Source organism: Scyliorhinus torazame, chromosome 4 (assembly GCF_047496885.1).
Source record: "Scyliorhinus torazame isolate Kashiwa2021f chromosome 4, sScyTor2.1, whole genome shotgun sequence".
In the NCBI taxonomy this organism is placed as follows: domain Eukaryota; kingdom Metazoa; phylum Chordata; class Chondrichthyes; order Carcharhiniformes; family Scyliorhinidae; genus Scyliorhinus; species Scyliorhinus torazame.
Window position 1 is genome coordinate 77,585,356 of NC_092710.1, and position 15,400 is coordinate 77,600,755.

Here is a 15,400-nt window from a genome sequence, read left to right on the forward strand (position 1 = left end):
TCAATTCAACTACAATCATCACTCCACTCAATTCAACTACGATCGTCACTCCACTCAATTCAACTACAATCGTCACTGCACTCAATTCAACTACAATCGTCACTCCACTCAATTCAACTACAATCGTCACTGCACTTAATTCAACTATAATCATCACTGCACTCAATTCAACTACAATCGTCACTGCACTCAATTCAACTACAATCATCACTGCACTCAATTCAACTACAATCATCACTGCACTCAATTCAACTACAATCATCACTGCACTCAATTCAACTACAATCATCACTGCACTCAATTCAACTACAATCGTCACTGCACCCAATTCAACTACAATCGCCACTGCTGTCAATTCAACTACAATCATCACTGCACTCAATTCAACTACAATCGTCACTGCACTCAATTCAACTACAATCGTCACTGCACTCAATTCATCTACAATCATCACTGCACTCAATTCAACTACAATCATCACTCCACTCAATTCAACTACAATTATCACTCCACTCAATTCAACTACAATCGTCACTGCACTCAATTCAACTATAATCATCACTGCACTCAATTCAACTACAATCGTCACTGCACTCAATTCATCTACAATCGTCACTGCACTCAATTCAACTACAATCGTCACTGCACTCAATTCAACTACAATTATCACTCCACTCAATTCAACTACAATCGTCACTGCACTCAATTCAACTATAATCATCACTGCACTCAATTCAACTACAATCATCACTGCACTCAATTCAACTACAATCATCACTGCACTCAATTCAACTACAATCGTCACGGCACTCAATTCAACTACAATCATCACTGCACTCAATTCAACTGCAATCATCACTCCACTCAATTCAACTACAATCGTCACTGCACTCAATTCAACTACAATCGTCACTGCACTCAATTCAACTACAATCATCACTGCACTCAATTCAACTACAATCGTCACTGCACCCAATTCAACTACAATCGCCACTGCTCTCAATTCAACTACAATTATCACTCCACTCAATTCAACTACAATCGTCACTGCACTCAATTCAACTATAATCATCACTGCACTCAATTCAACTACAATCATCACTGCACTCAATTCAACTACAATCATCACTGCACTCAATTCAACTACAATCGTCACGGCACTCAATTCAACTACAATCATCACTGCACTCAATTCAACTACAATCATCACTCCACTCAATTCAACTACAATCGTCACTCCACTCAATTCAACTACAATCGTCACTGCACTCAATTCAACTACAATCATCACTGCACTCAATTCAACTACAATCGTCACTGCACTCAATTCAACTACAATCGTCACTGCACTCAATTCAACTACAATCGTCACTGCACTCAATTCAACTACAATCGTCACTGCACTTAATTCAACTATAATCATCACTGCACTCAATTCAACTACAATCGTCACTGCACCCAATTCAACTGCACTCGTCACTCCACTCAATTCAACTACAATCATCACTGCACTCAATTCAACTACAATCGTCACTCCACTCAATTCAACTACAATCATCACTCCACTCAATTCAACTACAATCGTCACTCCACTCAATTCAATTACAATCATCACTCCACTCAATTCAACTACAATCGTCACTCCACCCAATTCAACTATTATCGTCACTGCACCCAATTCAACTATAATGGTCACTCCACTCAATTCAACTATAATCGTCACTCCATTCAATTCAATTATAATCACCACTCCACCCAATTCAACTATAATCGTCACTCCACCCAATTCAACTATAATAGTCACTGCACTCAATTCAACTATAATCGTCACTCCACCAATTCAACTATAATCGTCACTCCACCCAATTCAACTATAATGGTCACTCCACTCAATTCAACTATAATCGTCACTCCACTCAACCCAAATACAATTGTCACTCCACCCAATTTAGATACAATCATCGCTCCACTGAATTAAAAAACAAACATCATTCCACTCAATTCAAATACAATTGTCGCTCCACTCAATTCAATACGAACATCACTCATAAGAACATAAGAACTAGGAACAGGAGTAGGCCATCTGGCCCCTCGAGCCTGCTCCACCATTCAATGAGATCATGGCTGATCTTTGTGGACTCAGCTCCATTCTCCGGCCCGTACACCATATCCCCGAATCCCTTTATTCTTTAGAAAGGCATCTATCTTTTTCTTAAAAACGTTTAAAGAAGGAGCCTCAACTGCTTCACTGGGCAAGGAATTCCAGAGATTCACAACCCTTTGGGTGAAGAAGTTCCTCCTACACTCCATCCTAAATCTACCTCCCCTTATTTTGAGGCTATGCCCCCTAGTTCTGCTTTCCCCAACCAGTGGAAACAACCTGCCCGCATCTATCCTATCTATTCCCTTCATAATTTTATATGTCTCAATAAGATCCCCCCCGCATCCTTCTAAACTCCAATGAGTACAGTCCCAGTCTACTCAACCAATCGTCATAATCTAATCCCCTCAACTCTGGGATCAACCTAGTGAATCTCCTCTGCACTCCCTCCAGTGCCAATATGTCCTTTCTCAGGTAAGGAGACCAAAACTGAACACAATACTCCAGATGCGGCCTCACCAACACCCTATACAATTGCAGCATTACCTCCCTAGTCTTGAACTCCATCCCTCTAGCAACGAAAGACAAAACTCGATTAGCCTTCTTAATCACCTGTTGCACCTGCACACCAACTTTTTGTGACTCGTGCACCAGCACACCCAGGTCCCTCTGCACAGCAGCATGTTTTAACATCTTACCGTTTAAATTATAATCCATTCTGCTGTTATTCCTCCCAAAATGGATAGCCTCACACTTAGCAACATTGAATTCCATCTGCCAGACCCTAGCCCATTCACCTAATCTATCCAAATCCTTCTGCAGACTTCCGGTATCCTCTGCCCTTTTTGCTTTACCACTCATCTTAGTGTCGTCTGCAAACTTTGACACATTGCACTTGGTCCTCAACTCCAAATCGTCTATGTAAATTGTGAACAACTGCGGGCCCAACACTGATCCTTGAGGGACCCCACTAGTTACAGGTTGCCAACCAGAGAAACACCCATTTATCCCCACTCTCTGCTTTCTGTTAGTTAACCAATCCTCTACCCATGCTACCACTTTACCCTCAATGCCATGCATCTTTAGTTTATGCAGCAACCTTTTGTGTGGCACCTTGTCAAAAGCTTTCTGGAAATCCAGAATACCACATCCATTGGCTCCCCGTTATCTACTGCACTGATAACGTCCTCAAAAAATTCTACCAAATTAGTCAGACACGACCTACCCTTTGTGAACCCATGCTGCGTCTGCCCAATGGGACAATTTCCCTCCAGGTGGCCCGCTATTTCCTCCTTTTAAAAAAAAATATATTTCATTCAAAATTTTGTGGCCAAACATAACAGTACATAGTTTTTCTTTTGAACAACAACAAAGCAATATAAATAACCATGGCCAATTTTAAACAAATAAATAAATAATATATAAACAAAAACAAAAACAAAACTGAGTGGCAACTGCCTTGTCAAAAATAAATACTCTCCAAAGATACAATCCAACAATCCAATATACATTACCTATAACCAGTGTCTATACATATACAATGACATCCCTGAGAGTCCGTCTAGTTCTTCCACGCCCCCCCCCGGGTTGCTGCTGTTGTCTTCTTCTTTTCCATTCCCTCTATCTTTCTGTGAGGTAGTCGATGAACGGTTGCCACCGCCTGGTGAACCCTTGAGCCGAACCCCTTAATACGAACTTGATCCGTTCTAACTTTATAAACCCTGCCATGTCATTTATCCAGGTCTCCACCCCCGGGGGTTTGGCTTCCTTCCACATTAACAATATCCTGCGCCGGGCTACTAGGGACGCAAAGGCCAAAACATCAGCCTCTCTCGTCTCCTGCACTCCCGGCTCTTTTGCAACCCCAAATATAGCCAACCCCCAGCTTGGTTCGACCCGGACCCCCACCACCTTCGAAAGCACCTTTGCCACCCCCACCCAGAACCCCTGTAGTGCTGGGCATGACCAAAACATGTGGGTGTGATTCGCTGGGCTTCTCGAGCATCTCCCACACCTATCCTCCACCCCAAAAAATTTACTGAGTCGTGCTCCAGTCATATGCGCCCTGTGTAGAACCTTGAATTGTATCAGGCTTAGCCTGGCACACAAGGACGATGAGTTTACCCTACGTAGGGCGTCAGCCCACAGCCCCTCCTCAATCTCCTCCCCCAGCTCTTCTTCCCATTTCCCTTTAAGCTCATCTACCATGATCTCCCCCTCGTCCCTCATTTCCCTATATATATCTGACACCTTACTGTCCCCCACCCATGTCTTTGAGATCACTCTGTCCTGCACCTCCTGCGTCGGGAGCTGCTGGAATTCCCTCACCTGTTGCCTCGAAAAAGCCCTCAGTTGCATATACCGAAATGCATTCCCTTGGGGCAACCAGACTCGCAAACGTCCCATCTACAAACAGATCTCTCAATTGTACTACCCCAGCTCTTTGCCATGCTCCAAATCCCCCATCCATTCTCCCCGGAACAAACCTATGGTTATTTCTTATCGGGGACCGCTCCGAGGCTCCCGTCTTTCCCCTATGCCGTCTCCACTGCCCCCAAATTTTCAATGTAGCCACCACCACCGGGCTTGTGGTGTATTTCTTCGGTGAGAAAGGCAATGGTGCCGTCACCATTGCTTGTAGGCTAGTCCCCCTGCAGGACGCCCTCTCCAATCTCTTCCACGCCGCTCCCTCCACTTCTCCCATCCACTTACACACCATTGAAACATTGGCGGCCCAGTAATAGTCGTTTAGGCTCGGTAGTGCCAACCCCCCCCGTCCCTACTACGCTGCAAAAATCCCCTCCTCACTCTCAGGGTCTTCCCAGCCCACACAAAACTCATAATACACTTCTCGATTCTCTTGAAAAAAGCCTTCGTGATCACCACCGTGAGGCACTGAAACACAAAAAGGAATCTCGGGAGGACCACCATTTTAACCGCCTGCACCCTACCTGCCAGTGACAGGGACACCATGTCCCATCTCTTAAAGTCCTCCTCCATCTGTTCCACCAACCGCGTTAAATTAAGCCTGTGTAATGTACCCCAATTCTTGGCTATCTGGATCCCCAAGTACCGGAAGTCCCTTGTTACCTTCCTCAACGGTAAATCCTCTATTTCCCTGCTCTGCTCCCCTGGATGCACCACGAACAACTCACTTTTCCCCATGTTCAATTTATACCCTGAAAAATCCCCAAACTCCCCAAGTATCCGCATTATCTCTGGCATCCCCTCCGCCGGGTCCGCCACATATAGCAACAAATCATCCGCATACAGAGATACTCGGTGTTCTTCTCCTCCCCTGAGTACTCCCCTCCACTTCCTGGAACCCCTCAATGCTATGGCCAGGGGCTCAATCGCCAGTGCAAACAATAACGGGGACAGAGGACATCCCTGCCTCGTCCCTCTATGGAGCCGAAAATAATCAGACCCCCGTCCATTCGTGACCACGCTCGCCATCGGAGCCCTATACAGCAACTGTACCCATCTGATATACCCCTCTCCAAAGCCAAATCTCCTCAGCACCTCCCACAAATAATCCCACTCCACTCTATCAAATGCTTTCTCGGCATCCATCGCCACCACTATCTCCGCTTCCCCCTCTGGTGGGAGCATCATCATTACCCCTAGCCGCCTCCATATATTTGTGTTCAGCTGTCTCCCCTTCACAAACCCAGTTTGGTCCTCATGAACCACCCCCGGGACACAATCCTCTATCCTCGTTGCCATTACCTTGGCCAGAATCTTAGCATCCACATTCAGGAGGGAAATGGGCCTATAGGACCCGCATTGCGGGGGGTCTTTTTCCTTCTTTAGGAGGAGCGATATCGTTGCCTCTGACATAGTCGGGGGCAGCTGCCCCCTTTCCCTCGCCTCATTAAAGGTTCTCATCAGTAGCGGGGCCAGCAAGTCCATATATTTCCTATAGAATTCCACTGGGAATCCATCTGGTCCTGGGGCCTTCCCCGCCTGCATGCTTCCAATCCCTTTCACTAGTTCCTCCGTCTCAATCTGTGCTCCCAGCCCCGCCCTCTCCTGCTCCTCCACCTGAGGAAATTCCAGCTGATCCAGAAAGCACATCATTCTCTCCTTCCCTTCCGGGGGCTGAGCTTCATATAATCTTTCATAAAATGCCTTGAACACTCCAGTCACTCTCTCCGCTCTCCGCTCCATCTCTCCCTCCTCATCTCTCACCCCCCCCCCCCTATCTCCCTCGCTGTCCCCTTTTCCTCAGTTGGTGGGCCAGCAACCTGCTCGCCTTCTCCCCATATTCGTACTGTACACCCTGTGCCTTCCTCCATTGTGCCTCTGCATTACCCGTAGTCAACAAGTCAAATTCTACACGTAGCCTTTGCCTTTCCCTGTACAGTCCCTCCTCCGGTGCTTCCGCATATTGTCTGTCCACCCTCAAAAGTTCTTTTAACAACCGCTGCCTTTCCCTACCCTCCTGCTTTCCTTTATGTGCCCTGATAGATATCAGCTCCCCTCTAACCACTGCCTTCAGCGCCTCCCAGACCACTCCCACCTGAACCTCCCCATTGTCATTGAGTTCCAAGTACCTTTCAATACACCCCCTCACCCTTAAACACACCCCCTCATCTGCCAATAATCCCATGTCCATTCTCCAGGGTGGGTACTGTTCTTTTTCCTCCCCTATCTCCAGGTCCACCCAATGTGGAGCGTGGTCCGAAATAGCTATAACCGTGTACTCCGTCCCCGTCACCTTCGGGATCAGTGCCCTTCCCAAAACAAAAAAGTCTATCCGTGAATAGACTTTGTGGACATAGGAGAAAAACGAAAACTCCTTACTCCTAGGTCTACTAAATCTCCAGGGATCTACTCCTCCTACCTGCTCCATAAAGTCCTTGAGCACCCTAGCTGCAGCCGGCCTCCTTCCGGTCCTGGACCTCGATCTGTCCAGCCCTGGGTCCAGCACCGTATTAAAATCTCCACCCATTACCAACTTCCCCACTTCTAGGTCCGGGATGCGTCCCAACATACGCCTCATAAAATTGGCATCATCCCAGTTCGGGGCATATACGTTCACTAAAACCACCGCCTCCTCTTGCAATCTGCCACTCACCATCACGTATCTGCCCCCACTATCCGCCACTATGGTCTTTGCCTCAAACATTACCCGCTTCCCCACTAATATAGTCACCCCCCTGTTTTTTGCGTCTAGCCCCGAATGAAACACCTGCCCCACCCATCCTTTGCGAAGTCTGACCTGGTCTATCAGTTTCAGATGCGTCTCCTGCAGCATAACCACATCTGCCTTAAGTTTTTTTAGGTGTGCGAGTACCCATGCCCTCTTAATCGGCCCGTTCAGCCCTCTCACATTCCACGTGATCAGCCGGGTTGGGGGGCTCTTTACCCTCCCCCTTGTCGACTAGCCATCTCCTTTTTCAATGCATCTTCTCTCCCGGTTCCCAAGTAGCCGTATCTCCCCCCAATGGCGCCCTCCCGCCCCGACCACCCCACCCCATACCAGCTCCCCCTTCTCCCCAGCAGCAGCAACCCAGTTAACTCCCCCCCCCCCCCCCGCTAGATCCCTTTCTAGCGTAATTGCACCCCCCATGTTGCTCCCAGAAGTCAGCAAACTCTGACCGACCTCGGCTTCCCCCCGTGACCTCGGCCCCCACTGTGCGAGGCCCCCTCCTTCCTGCTTCCCTGTTCCCGCCATGATTACCATAGCGCGGGAACAAAGCCCGCGCTACCCATTTGGCCCCTCCCCCAATGGCCGGCGCCCCCAGCTCCCCATCCTCCCTCCCCCCCTCCCCCACGACATGGGGAAGAGAGAAAAGTTACAGGGTCGCAGGATTAACAACTTGGGAAATCATCTCTTCCCCCATTTCCCCCCCCCTTCACCCACGTAATCACCCCACCACTTTATCCCAAACGTTCTTTTTCTAGCCCGCTTGTTCCAGTTTCTCCTCGACAATAAATGTCCACGCCTCTTCTGCCGTTTCAAAATAGTGGTGCTTCCCTTGGTGTGTGTCCCACAGTCTTGCCGGCTGCAGCATTCCAAATTTAACCTTCCTTTTGTGCAGCACCGCCTTGGCCCGATTAAAGCTCGCCCTCCTTCTCGCCACCTCCGCACTCCAATCTTGATATACGCGGATCACCGCGTTCTCCCACCTACTGCTCCGGGTTTTCTTTGCCCATCTGAGGACCATCTCTTTGTCCTTATATCGGTGAAATCTCACCACTATGGCTCGAGGAATTTCTCCAGCCCTCGGTCTTTGCGCCATAACTCGATAAGCTCCCTCCACCTCCAACGGGCCCGTCGGGGCCTCCGCTCCCATTAACGAGTGAAGCATCGTGCTCACATATGCCCCGACGTCCGCCCCTTCTGCACCTTTGGGAAGACCAAGAATCCTTAAATTCTTCCTCCTCGCATTATTCTCCAGCACCTCCAGCCTTTCCACACACCTTTTGTGTTGTGCCTCGTGCATCTCCGTCTTCACCACCAGGCCTTGTATTTCGTCCTCATTCTCAGCAGCCTTTGCCTTCACGACCCGAAGCTCCTGCTCCTGGGTCTTTTGCTCCTCCTTTGGCCCTTCAATCGCCTGTAATATCAGGGCCAACAGCTCCTTCTTCATCTCCTTTTTGAGCTCTTCCACGCAGCGCCGCAGGAACTCTTGTTGTTCAGGGCCCCATATTAAACTGCCACCTTCCGACGCCATCTTGCTTTGTGCCTGCCTTCCTGGCCGCTGCTCTAGAGGATCCACCGCAATCCGGCCACTTTCCTCTCCTTTTTCCATCCGTGTCCAGGGGGGATTCCCTTCTGGTTTACCGCACAGTGTTTTTAGCCGTTAAAATTGCCGTTGGGGCTCCTATTAAGAGCCCAAAAGTCCGTTCCACCGGGAGCTGCCGAAACGTGCGACTTAGCTGGTCATCGCCGCACCCGGAAGTCCGCTATTTCCTCCTTAATGATAGATTCCAGCATTTTCCCTACAACCGAAGTTAAGCTTACCGGCCTATAATTACCCGCTTTCTGCCGACCTCCTTTTTTAAACAGTGGTGTCACGTTTGCTACTTTCCAATCCTCTTAATTGAACTGCAATTGTCACTCAACTCGATTCAAATCGAAACATCAGTCCAGTCAATTCAACTGCAGCCCTCAGTGCAGATACACTTAATTCAAATGAAAAACATATTCAGTTTTGAAAATTGCCATCCCCACCACCGTATTGGACAGTGCATTCCAAATCACAAATGATTGGTTTTTCGAATGCTGACTTGTGCGCCATCTGATTACCAATCCTTCAGCCATCAGAAACTATCTCTCTGTAAATATATGTGGTGCTATGACCGGGTGGGAGAAACGAGCTGTTTCGCCAGCCTGACTACTCTGCAGGCCGCTCCATCATTGTAAATGTTTAATTCACTCACCAAAATGGCCACTTGTTTACTTTCTCTGCTGCTCGACCCAGAATAAAACAAACTTTGACCAGGCTGCTTTCAATAAATGTAGTGATCTCGATGTGCGCATGTTTAGCACAGGGCTCAGGGGCTGTTTAGCACAGGGCTAAATCGCTGGCTTTGAAAGCAGACCAAGGCAGGCCAGCAGCACGGGTTCAATTCCCGTAACAGCCTCCCCGCACAGGCGCCGGAATGTGGCGACTAGGGGCTTTTCGCAGTAACTTCATTTGAAGCCTACTCGTGACAATAAGCAATTTTCATTTCATTTTTCATTTCATGTACACAAGGGGTTAATGTGTCATCAGTAGCACCACATGACCACTAGAGGGCCGGACCAACAGGGGTATAAAAGGCAGCCACAGTGGGTCTCTCTCTCTCTTGGGTGCACTGTGACCAGGGCAACAGCAGACTAGTTCAGATGGCGAGTGGAGTTACGTACAGTTACCGTAGTTAGATCTTGTTAACCTTATCACTAGTATCAAAGTTAAAGTATAGAACTCATGTAAATATTGTTGTAGTTACTCAATAAACCTTTTGTTCCGACTGGACGAGTTCGAATCTTCCTCATCGAGATTCAGAAACGCTCATCACTAACCAAGGATTGAGTAGCACATGTTACCTCCCACACAGGTAACAAAACAATAAACTCAAAATAAGAGATTTACTACACAGTGAAACTTCTGAAAACAGGTTACAAAATCACTGGTTAAGATGCAGTTTGTAATCCAGAAATGTGACGATTTACCCCTTTTTAAATCCCAACATGCTTGTGCACAAGACAAAGGACAAAACGAACAGTGCGTCTGCAGAGAGAAGCAAAAAAACTGCAGAGGCTTGAAATCTGAAATCAAAACCAAAAATGCTGGACTGACTCAGCAGATGTGGCAGCGTCTGTGGAGGGAAGCAGAGTTGATGTGGTGTATATGGATTTCAGTAAAGCGTTTGATAAGGTTCCCCACGGTAGGCTATTGCAGAAAATACGGAGGCATGGGATTCAGGGTGATTTAGCAGTTTGGATCAGAAATTGGCTAGCTGGAAGAAGACAAAGGGGTGGTGGTTGATGGGAAATGTTCAGACTGGAGTCCAGTTACTAGTGGTGTACCACAAGGATCTGTTTTGGGGCCACTGCTGTTTGTCATTTTTATAAATGACCTGGAGGAGGGCGTGGAAGGATGGGTGAGTAAATTTGCAGATGACACTAAAGTCGGTGGAGTTGTGGACAGTGCGGAAGGATGTTACAAGTTACAGAGGAACATAGATAAGCTGCACCGCTGGGCTGAGAGGTGGCAAATGGAGTTTAATGCAGAAAAGTGTGAGGTGATTCATTTTTGAAGGAATAACAGGAAGACTGAGTACTGGGCTAAAGGTAAGATTCTTGGCAGTGTGGATGAGCAGAGAGATCTCGGTGTCAATGTACATAGATCCCTGAAAGTTGCCACATTGGTTGAGAGGGTTGTTAAGAAGGCGTACGGTGTGTTAGCGTTTATTGGTAGAGGGATTGAGTTTCGGAGCCATGAGGTCATGTTGCAGCTGTACAAAACTCTGGTGCGGCCGCATTTGGAGTATTGCGTGCAATTCTGATTGCCGCATTATAGGAAGGATGTGGAAGCATTGGAAAGGGTGCAGTGGAGGTTTAGAAGAATGTTGCCTGGTATGGAGGGAAGATCTTATGAGGAAAGGCTGAGGGACTTGAGGCTGTTTTCATTGGAGAGAAGAAGGTTAAGAGGTGACTTAATTGAGGCATACAAGATGATCAGAGGATTGGATAGAGTGGACAGTGAGAGCCTTTTTCCTCGGATGGTGATGTCTAGCACGAGGGGACATAGCTTTAAATTGAGGGGAGATAGATATAAGACAGATGTCAGAAGTAGGTTCTTTACTCAGAGAGTAGTGAGGGCGTGGAATTCCCCACCTGCAACAGGAGTGGACTCGCCAACACTAAGGGTATTCAAATGGTCATTGGATAGACATATGGATGATAAGGGAATAGTGTAGATGGGCTTTAGATTGGTTTCACAGGTCGGCGCAACATTGAGGGCTGAAGGGCCTGTACTGCGCTGTAATGTTCTATGTTCTAAAGTCCGTACAACTTGCCCAGATGCTTCGCTGATCTTTTAGCTGAATTCAAAGAACAATACAGCACAGGAACAGGCCCTTCGGCCCTCCAAGCCTGTACCGGTCATGATACCAACCTTGGGCAAAACCCTCAGCACTTCCTTGTGCCGTCGCCCTCTAGAAAAGAACAAAGAACTCCTGTGGTTTCTTGGGGAAAGCAGCTTCCTCAGAGGCAACATTTAACTTATACCCTTTGATTTTGAAACGATTCCAGGACAGTTAGGACTCGAAACTCTATTTTGCTCCACAGATGCAGCCAGAGGGGGGGCCTTGGGGAGGGGGTGGGGACACTTTTTTTTCCCAATGGGAACACTTTACGAGAAAGGATAAAGTTCGAAGGGTTCTGACCCTGTTGATCTGGTGGTCCTGTGTGCAAAGATGGATGACAGGTCACAGCAGTTGCCTGGAAGTTCATCAAGTGTGGAGCGGGACAGGGAGAAATGTAGGACCTTGGGAACTCTCTCATTGCAGAGTTCCTGTCTTTCAAATACAGACAAGTTCTACCGACAAGAGGTCCCTCGGGCTGAAGGAGAACAGCCACCGGTACTGCACTCAAGGCGAAACAGGGAGAGATGGGGGAGAAAGCGAAGAGCGATGTTCCTTCTTGCTTTGCTCTCGAAGCACACATAAACAAAAACATGTTCTGACAGGACTCCTCCCAGGTCAAGTGCTTTTCAGACAATCAGCAGGGGCCCAAAACCTGGAAACGTGAGCTTCTTCTGTCCCTGACCAGCAATTAACATTCAAATACACACAGTTCTTCTTTGTCCAGATGCTTCGCTGCTCTTGCAGCTGAACTCATGTAGTTTCTTGGAGAAAACAGATTTGCTCAGAGACAACAGTGAACTTATAACCTTCATTATTTGAAAAGAATCCAGGTCAGTTTTACAAGACTGTGGCCTGAGAGAACATAGAACATTACAGCGCAGTACAGGCCCTTCGGCCCTCGATGTTGCGCCGACCTGTGAAACCAATCTAAAGCCCATCTATACTATTCCCTTATCATCCATATGTCTATCCAATGACCATTTAAATGCCCTTAATGTTGGTGAATCCACTACTGTTGCAGGCAGGGCATTCCACACCCTTACTACTCTCTGAGTAAAGAACCGTCTTATATCTATCCCCCCTCAATTTAAAACTATGTCCCCTCGGGCTAGACATCACCATCCGAGGAAAAAGGCTCTCACTGTCCACCCTATCCAATCCTCTGATCATCTTGTATGCCTCAATTAAGTCACCTCTTAACCTTCTTCTCTCTAACGAAAACAGCCTCAAGTCCCTCAGCCTTTCCTCTTAAGACCTTCCCTCCATACCAGGCAACATCCGAGTGAATCTCGTCTGCACCCTTTCCAATGCTGTGATGTTGCAATATCCTTACAATTAAAGAAAACACACATAGCTCCTGCAGGTGTGGGTTCCTAACTCTTGCAAAACTCCATAATATTGACCTCAAAACGTACCAATTAGGAACTGATGTAGGCCATCCGGTCCCTCGAGCCTGCCTCGCCATTCAGGAACATCACAGCTGGTCCGTTTGCGTTGAGTTCCGCGTCCACCCTCGACAACCTTTGATTCCTTTGCCCGACAAGAATCTACCTGCCTCTTCCTCAACAATATTCAGTGACCCGGACTCCACCAGCCTCAGAGGCAGCGAGTTGCCAAGTCGTCCAAAGCCTCTGGGAGGAAAATTAAATTCTCTTCATCTCTGTTGTGAAAGCGTCATTGTGCAGCCACCCTCAAGAGGAAATGTCTTCCCCACATCCACCTTGTCAATGCTGTTCAGGATCGCACACACTTCAATCAAGTCAACCCTTACTCTTATAAACTCCAGTGGGAACGAGCCGAGTCTGTCCAAACTATCCTCATAAAACAACACACTCATTCCAGAAATCAATCTAGTAATCCTCCTCCGAACCAGCCCCAATACATTTACACATGTTTCCTTAAGTAAGGAGACCAACACTGTACACAGAGAACTCCCCCCATTCCATCTCCACTCAGCCTCTGGGCTGCCAAGAAGAACAAGGCCGATTCCCCATTCTCCCGTCACCGACAGTCTCCCAACACTGGAACAATTTGGGGAGACCTGCTCACGCAGAATCTGAAGGAATTCAGATCACTCCTCCGGCACGGGGCACTGAATGAGGAGGAGGAGGACGGTATGCACTCCTTATGTCAGGCACAGAGGAGGGGTCACACATCACTGCTGAGGGGTGAATCATTGGGGGCGGTCCGAATGGAGAGGAGGGGAGGCAGGGGCTACAGCTAATGATGTCTGACTCTTCCTTCCCCCAGCTCTGCGAGACAGCCGCATTCAATTGGTGAACTACACATCCAAAGAGCTGACCATCAGCATCAGTAACATGACCATGAACGACGAAGGGATCTACACTTGCTCGATTTTCACCATGCCAGTACTGACAGCCACAGCGAGAGTCCAAGTACTGGGTAATGAGCTTCACTCTGTATCTAACCCCGTGCTGTACCTGTCCTGGGAGTGTTTGATGGGGACTGTGTAGAGGGAGCTTCACTCTGTATCTAACCCCGTGCTGTACCTGTCCTGGGAGTGTTTGATGGGGACAGTGCAGAGGGAGCTTTACTCTGTACCTAACCCCGTGCTGTACCTGTCCTGGGAGTGTTTGATGGGGACAGTGTAGAGGGAGCTTTACTCTGTATCTAACTCCATGCTGTACCTGTCCTGGGAGTGTTTGATGGGGACAGTGTAGAGGGAGCTTTACTCTGTATCTAACCCCGTGCTGTACCTGTCCTGGGAGTGTTTAATGGGGACAGTGTAGAGGGAGATTTACTCTGTATCTAACCCCGTGCTGTACCTGTCCTGGGAGTGTTTGATGGGGAGAGTGTAGTGGGAGCTTTACTCTGTATCTAACCCCGTGCTGTACCTGTCCTGGGAGTGTTTGATGGGGACAGTGTACAGGGTACTTTACTCTGTATCTAACCCCGTGCTGTACCTGTCCTGGGAGTGTTTGATGGGGACAGTGTAGAAGGAGCTTTACTCTGTATCTGACCCCGTGCTGTACCTGTCCTGGGAGTGTTTGATGGGGACAGTGTAGAGGGAGCTTTACTCTGTATCTAACCCCGTGCTGTACCTGTGCTGCGAGTGTTTGATGGGGACAGTGTAGAAGGAGCTTTACTCTGTATCTAACCCCGTGCTGTACCTGTCCTGGGAGTGTTTGATGGGGACAGTGTAGAGGGTGCTTTACTCTGTATCTAACCCCGTGCTGTACCTGTCCTGCGAGTGTTTGATGGTGACAGTGTTGCACTTTGCTCTAGGTGTCCCAAAGAAGCCTCAGATCACCGGATATGTTGGGCCACTTGTGGAAGGCAGGGCCATTACAATGACATGTAATACCACTGGCAGTAAACCTACTCCTACTATCCACTGGTTCAAAGGAACAGACGAGCTGACAGGTCAGTGTCCACTTAAGACAGGGACAATCATGGGATGAGGAGAAGTTGGGGCAGTGAGATTGAGGGATTGGAAGAAGGTGGGTCAGTTGGATTGAGGGATTGGGGAGAAGGTGGGTCGGTGGGATTGAGGGATTGGGGAGAAGGTGGGTCGGTGGGATTGAGGGATTGGGGAGAAGGTCGGTCGGTGGGATTGGGGAGAAGGTGGGTCAGTGGGATTGAGGGATTGGGGAGAAGGTCGGTCGGTGGGATTGGGGAGAAGGTGGGTCAGTGGGATTGGGGAGAAGGTGGGTCGGTGGGATTGGGGAGAAGGTGGGTCAGTGGGATTGGGGA

At 48.3% G+C, this 15,400-nt stretch overlaps 1 protein-coding gene across 4 annotated transcripts in view; it reads left to right on the forward strand.

The window, feature by feature from the left end:
- The window catches only part of LOC140410315 (cell adhesion molecule 3-like), a 434,594-nt gene that overhangs the window by 191,944 nt on the left and 227,250 nt on the right, over positions 1–15,400 (forward strand). For all 4 annotated transcript variants that reach the window (XM_072498308.1, XM_072498306.1, XM_072498307.1 and 1 more), the window contains exons 3-4: positions 13,937–14,089; positions 14,933–15,070. In XM_072498308.1, the coding sequence (XP_072354409.1) occupies positions 13,937–14,089; positions 14,933–15,070 (291 nt within the window). The remainder of the gene's footprint in view (positions 1–13,936; positions 14,090–14,932; positions 15,071–15,400) is intronic.